The 7189-nt window shown below is 44.5% G+C and overlaps 1 protein-coding gene across 2 annotated transcripts in view; it reads right to left on the minus strand.

Annotated features, from left to right (window-relative positions):
• Arid3b (AT-rich interaction domain 3B) overlaps positions 1-6891 on the minus strand; it is a 50410-nt gene extending 43519 nt beyond the window's left edge. For both annotated transcript variants that reach the window (XM_048793830.1, XM_015480432.2), the window contains exons 1-2: positions 6759-6891; positions 3352-3988 (exon numbers count right to left, since the gene is read on the minus strand). In XM_048793830.1, the coding sequence (XP_048649787.1) occupies positions 3352-3912 (561 nt within the window). In that variant the 5' untranslated portion in view covers positions 3913-3988; positions 6759-6891. The remainder of the gene's footprint in view (positions 1-3351; positions 3989-6758) is intronic.
• Between the last annotated feature and the right edge of the window lie 298 nt (positions 6892-7189).

Below are 7189 nucleotides of genomic sequence, written 5' to 3' on the forward strand. Positions count from 1 at the left end.
AAAAAAAATTTTTTTTTTTTTTTTTTTTTTTTAGTTTGGGAGCTAGATAATTGTTAATGTGGAGAAGGCGTCAGAAGAGCATGAGTCCAAAGGTCAGGAAATGGAGAGGTTCACTGATGAACAAGTCCCTGAAAATCTACGAGAGGATGGGCTCTAGGACATGCACGGAGGGATTAGTTTCTGGAAAGAGGGAGAAGAACTGAGTTTTAGTCAGTGATCATGTACTTATAAGGATTTAATATCTATAAAGCTTACTTCTACCTAAAGAAAAAATATGCACGTATCCCTATTTTTTAACTTTTTTACTTTAGTGAGTGAAACAAAACTAATACCTACATCATAGCCGGACGTGGTCATGCATGCCTGAAATCCCTATGATTCTGAAGGCCAAGGCAAAAGAACCTCAAGTTAAGAGTCCAGCCTAGGCAACTAAGCAAGACCCTGTCTCAAAATAAAAAGGGCTGGAGAATGTAGCTTAAAGGTAAAGCGCCTCTGAGGTCAATCCCCTGTACTGCAACAAATAAACATCTATCTATTAGAAATATCTACACCATAGCTTTAGCTGATCCTGGACAAAGTAATTTACTCCAATCCACCTTGAGGTTTCCCAGTACCATCACACCAGCTCCCTGGAAAGACATGACTTACCTCAAGGAGCACAGCCCTGGCACAAAGAAGCCTTCTGTACAAGTTTGTTGTTTAAAAGAACAAAATGGACACTGTAACACATAAAGCCTTTCAGTTGCTGGAGCAAGGGCAGCCCTATTTATGATCTCTAGAAGTTAATTACATTAAAAAAAAATACTAAACAATAAACAGCTGGTCTCATGGTTTCCACAGTTTCTATAGGACCTACTCAAGGATAGATTTTTAGTCTTCCTTATAAAACACAACAAAAAAAAAATCTTAATCCCCAAGCACATTACTTCTTTAAAAGCAAGTTTAGGGCTGGGATTGTGGCTCAGTGGTAGAGCGCTCATCTAGTAGGTACAAGGCCCTGGGTTCGATCCTCAACACCACATAAAAATAAAGAAACCAATATTGTGTCCAACTACTTCTAAAAAGTAAGTAAATAAATAAAACACACACACACACACACACACATATATTAAAACAAGTTTTAGACAAAGAATACAAACCAAACCCATTTTGAAAAAAATACAATCCATAAGAGGAATAGGAGATGCTCGTCTAAGATTTTAAGTCACTGTCCACTCAATGCCCCCCTGACCCAGTTCCTGATTTTCAAGTTCAGGGGGCAGGGATTAGGCCTCAGCTACTCCAACATTTATAAAAACATTTTGGCAGGTGCTCTGCCAGGCAGTCTATAATTAGTGAGTGTGCTTCAGACACCTAAATGAACTCAAAGGGTTTCAAATGCCAACAGCCAGCCCCCAAGAGTGCTGAGTTCTATAGCCGCGCAGTGGCTGCCGTCCAGGACTTGAGGCAGGCTGCCTTGCCATGGCACACACGTGTGCACTCACACAAGCCAGTTCTGAAGAGTCGCTTTTTTCAAAGCTCTAATGGCTTGACCTCAACACCTGCTGCATTTCCTGAAGACAGACAGGCTCTGGAGCTCCACTTGTTCCTCGCACGCGGCTGCACTTTCTAGGAACGACCGCACACACGCAGAGGCTGGCCAGCTGCCAAGGCGGGGGCAGCCCAGCCGCCTGGAGCCTGAACTTTCCCAGCGCTGTCAGGGCGGGATCCTATGAGCTGACTCAGCGGCCAGCATGGAACTCTGCCAACCGTACAGCAGTGCGGGGCTGCCGGCAACTCACAGATGTTTTGCTAAAGCAAAGCAATCAGCCAGGAGGCGGGTCTGGGCTGGCAGCCAGGGTGCTGCTGTCGTAGAAGTTGGGATTCTGATTCTAGTCCTAGCTCTACTGCTATCTCCCTGGGTCATGTGAGGGAAACCCTTTGTACATCTCAGTTCTTTCTCTGGTTCAGAGGCCTGTCAGTGTAGATGCAGGAAGAAGATGGCACTGTTTGCATAAGACAGCTTCTGGAGCATTACTAGCCACCATGTGCTTGGCACTGCACAGATATTCACATGGACTAGCTCATTAATCCTCAAAGTATCCTTGCGAGGCACCTTCATTACTTTCATTCCACAGATGATAAGACACAGGCTTAGAGCAATTCAAATGTGCTACCAAAAGACCACAGAGGAAGATACAGAAAAAAAAAAATAGGATTTGAGCCTATTTCTCATTCTAGAATCTACTGCACACTGTTGTTGTAAAACTTACGTCAACTGCACAGGGCTCCTTGATCCAAAGAAGCTTGATTTTTCAGGTTCCAAAGGACCTTTCCTACATTTCTCAGCTGTCCTGTGTTAACCCATGGCTCTTCACAAATAATTTCTAAACAGCACCATTTGGAACACATGAAGAGCATGTGCACATTCTATATTCTGAGTATCCAGGTACTAATGGCTTTATCATGAACTCCCAACCTAAACCATCTCGTTGTTTGAGTGAGAATATACTACATTGTATATCATAAAGAAAAAAAATTAAAATTAAAAGACTTGGAACAAGAATACAAATTCCGTAAGCTCCATTCTCCAAGATAATTTATTAGGACTCCAGTCTGTCTTTTAAAAAAGTTTCCCAACCAACTCTGACATTTAGAAGTCATTTCAGCCATGTTTAGAAGTTTTCCTTGGCTATAAAGGGAATTTTGAGGTCCACCCTTCTCTCTTTCTAAGCAGATGTTATAAGGGTGAAATGAAATCATATCTATAAGCCTCTTTACTAGGAAACATACACAGTACAAGAGCTTCTTGTCGGCTCTGTTCAGCTATAAGACAACAAATCTCCCTTAAAGAGTATGATCCTGGTTAGCCTGGAAATAAGAAGTTCTTGGGCAAGATTGTTCTTTTACGTTATTATTGGAAAAACTCCAGTGTCATGCATCTCACATTTTTAGATGCATCCTCAACACCTCAACACAGTTGCAATCTCATTCTTCCTTTAAAAAAAAAAAAAAAAAGATTATACTGATATTCTTTCAGGTCAAACTTGGAACAATCTACATCGAGTTACTGATACATTCTATTGGTTTAATCAAGAAAGCAAATGTTAATTTCTGTGTGTAGGGTGGGTGGTGGTGGTGTTGGTGATTAAACCTGAAGCCTCAGGCATACTAAATACATTACCACTAAGCTATACCCCAAGCCCAAGAAAACAAATATTAAGTGAAAAAAAATAGTTCAAAGTCTGTTTATGGTGTGGATCAGTGAAGTGGGGTGAGCAGACCCAGATCGGCATAGCACCAGACCATCCAATACTCTTTCTAGCTAGCCTTTAGGAAGAATAAATGGCCTCCTATAGTGGAAAGACTGACCTGCTTAAGCTGCTCATCCAGATTCCAGCTTGGCTGTCCAGTTGTGGAGACAGAAGGTGGGGCCTTGGAAGCATCTTTGGTATGGTCTTCTTTAGCTTGTTGTCCGTGTGGTGGGAGCCCTGGTGCTGGAAGCAGACTGGACATGGGTGCTATTCTGGGGTCTTGGCGAGTTGCCTTCTGCACATGAAAATATTTGGAAGCAGCCTGGGCCCCCTTTTCAGCCACCTCTGCAACATCCTCATCCTCATCCTCATCTTCTAAACCACCTTCTTCTTCCTCAGGCTCTGAGTTCACGTTGCTCCGTTCAAAAACTCGGGCCACTGGTGTGGCTGGTGGAACTCTGGCTAAGGGACCCAGAGCAGGGCTGCCAGAAGGTCTCCCAGGTGTGGCAGAAAGATGAGTTGGCTGTGTAACTAGTTTTTGCGCATACAGGAACTGGGCTTCTCTCATCTGCTGTCCCTGTTTCTCTCTGGCATCCATTTGCAAAGGAGCTAGATGTGGCTGCTTCTGCTGCTGCTGCTGCTGCTGCTGCTGCTGCTGCTGCTGCTGCAGTGGCTCCATTACTGCTTTAAGCTTCGACCACAGATTGGCATGGCTCTAAACCCAAGCATAGCCCAGCAGGCACACTGGGTTTATACTTTATGTGATTAACCAAAACCACAGAGGAGGAGGGGGGGAAAAAAAAAAAACCTATGTAAAACAGATATAAAAGGCTTTCTTTTCTCCAATAAAGAGCCATAAGTTCTCAACACTAAACATAAACTTAGTGCTTCTAAACCTGATTTTCAATGAGTATTTGGGTTTTGAGGGGTGGGTAGGGAAAGTTGTGAAGAGGAACAGGATCTAAGAGGGGAAATGGGGTGAATTTCAATAGTGGTACACTACTGAGGGTTTTATTTTTATTTAAAAAATGTTTTTGTAGTTGTAGATGGACAAAATGCCTTTATTTCTATTGTTTATTTTTATGTGGTGCTGAGGATAGAACCTAGTGCCTCATGCATGATAGGCAAATGCTCTACCATTGAGCTATAGCCCCAGATCTTACTGAGGGTTTTAAAAGAAGCAATTCAGATGATACTTAAGCTGCTAGCATCTGTGTTCTGATCTCTCTCCCTCTACATTCTCAAACATTGATCTGTTTATTACTGAAAAGGTAAATGGGTTTGTACTAAACAGGAATATGAAAACCACAATAATAGAGGGGGAAAAAAGAAGGCCTGCTAGCAAAAGAGAGACTATTGCTTATATTCCCAGGCCCACTGAAGAAAGATATTACCATTCAAGTTGACACAGACAGACAGAATGCATCCTCTTAACAGAAGAAGCAAAACCAAGCAAACTGCTCTTGGGTTTTAAACTTTGCAAATTTCTCAGATCAAATTGCCAGCCTGCTTGCTGAGTGTACTGAGGCAGGCAAACTGGACATTATAGCCTCAGAAAGAATCCAATTTCAACAACATGAAAGAAAGAAACACGCAAGGAGGCAAGAGTCTCAAATTGCAATCCTTGCTCAAAAACAAACAGGGAGAATTCCTCTGGAGATTTTAAAGTTAATTAATTTGAAACAGGTATCAATATTATCTAAACAAGGTAATGCGGCTTCTTTTTTATAAATGGCCAAGTAAATCTCCTCACATCCCCTTTCTTTATGGTTAATTTCTATTATGATATTTATTCTACAACGAATACAAAAAGAAAAGGCTCTCAGGCCAAAAGCATTGTGGGGGCAGGTTTATCTGCATTCTTACCAGTCTCCAAACACATACCCCTTTCACACCCTTTCCACCTCTACCCCCACCCTCCTCTCCAGACTCCTCACTTGAGTTGTTTTCTCAGCAAGTCTCTATAACTGAATTACTATGCAGGAGCAAATTTTAGGGTGAACAGGACTTGCAGCATGGTGTACAATTTTGTCATCACATGAAAGAAGTTGCACTGTACAGGTTGGGACTTGATGCATGCATTGTTTCAGTGTTTGGGGATTGGGTTTGAAAGACAAAAAAAAAAAAAGAAAGAAAAGTAAATGTCTTTAGCATATTTAAAGATTCACAGGGAAGTAACTGCATCCCTAGCAATAAAAATGGTTTGGATTAAGTTTTTTAAATAGGTTAGAGTAAAAAAAGTACAAACTTTAAACCTAGGCAAAAAAACAGAGATTAAAAATTCTCATTTTCTCTGCATCTTAGAAGCACAGGTTGTGCTTTTTGTAGTCTGTAAGATTCAAATTCCAATTTGCCCCTCACTGTCTCTACTTCCTCTCCTGGCACTTTTAGAAAGTGTGAGTTTGAGATATGTCCAAAGCAATACTTTCATTCCGCTTTAGCTCTTCTTAGAGTATCAAAAGGAATGAAAAAATTTAAACCCACAATAAATCCAATTGGCAAAATGTTTGTTTATTTATTTATTTATTTTTTCCTGTACTGGGCAGTGAACCTAGGACCTTGCACACACTAGACACTGAGCTACATCCCTAGCCCAAAAATGTTCATTTAAAGTTAAAAAAAAAAAAAAAAAAAAAAACTTGGGTCAAAGAAAATTAAAGAATAAAGTAAATGATTTGGTAGACATTAAAACATGTCCTGTAATCATTACAATCAGTCACAATCGAAATAATTTTTCAACCAAGTCCTGTCAGTCACTGAACAACTGCTTCTTGTCTTGTGGCACCATGTTCTCTATGCTGTCCCCAGCAGAGGGGGAGATGTCCCACAGCTACTTCAGTAAGTCTGAGATGACTCAGTTCTACAACTCAATATACACATTCTCCCCGCCAAGAGCCCATCTTCCCCCAGCCCCTAAGTAGCCAGTGATCCAAACAATACCACCTGCCTACATTTGGAGAACTTAGTCTCAGAAATCTAAACCACTCCATCCCCTCACACAGGTCCTCCCCTATTTCCCCTAAAGTTCAGGGACCACTAAGCCAGGCAAAACCGACAGCTTGCGCCTTTGAGTCTGGCCTTGCTGACCATTCCTTTACCTTCGCTGCCAGACCCACTGGCCCCGGGCCCCTCCAATCTCCCCTCCCAGGTCACTCCAATGGCCCCCCTCCCATTCTTTGTCCCCCACCCCACCCAGCCCTATCACTTTTACCTCTACTAAGCTCTCTCAGCCAATTCATTGGTTCTTCTCGGATCGCCCCGACCCCACCTATCTTTGCCCTCTCGGTTCCCAGGGGCCCCCCTTACCCTTTTCTTTCCCTTTATCTTAAATCACGCCTATGGGCACAGGACGCCCCGGGGCTCCTCCCCAGGGCTCTCACTTTTCCTCAGTGGTCCCCGCGCTCCGACGGCCCGCGCCTTCGTGTCTCCCCTACACACCTGCCTCCCCTCCCACCTCGGTCACCTCCACCTGCCACAGCCCCCATGCCCGCGGCGGCTGAAAGAACTAGGACCCGCTCAGCGTACCTGTGCGGGGCGCTCCCGGTCCGCCGCGGCAAAGGAGCCGCTCAAGCCCAGCGCGGCAGCTGCGTCTCCTACTCTCCGCAGCCGGGGGCCACAGCCGGGGCGGGGCCCGCACCGGAAGCGGCGCCGCGGGGCCGGGGCAGCCGGCCGGGGGGCGGGGGAGGGGCGGGGAAGGGTGGGGCCCACGGGCTGGGGCGGGGCTTGAGGCCGGAAGCGGCTAAAAAGGGAAGGAGGAGGGGGTATGGGGCGAGGCGGAAGTGACTCTAGGGACAGCTGGGCCCGCCTGTGTTGTGAGGGGAAGCAAGTTGAAGCGGGCGGAAGCTTCAGCCAATAGGAAAGCACTGAATAGAAGAGTTCCGGTGGGAGACTTCCGCGGGGAGTTGAAAAGAGCCGGGCTTCACCTAGTGTTTTTTGGGTGTTTTCTGGTTGCGGAG

The sequence above is a fragment of the Marmota marmota genome, unplaced genomic scaffold (assembly GCF_001458135.2).
Source record: "Marmota marmota marmota unplaced genomic scaffold, marMar, whole genome shotgun sequence".
NCBI lineage: Eukaryota > Metazoa > Chordata > Mammalia > Rodentia > Sciuridae > Marmota > Marmota marmota.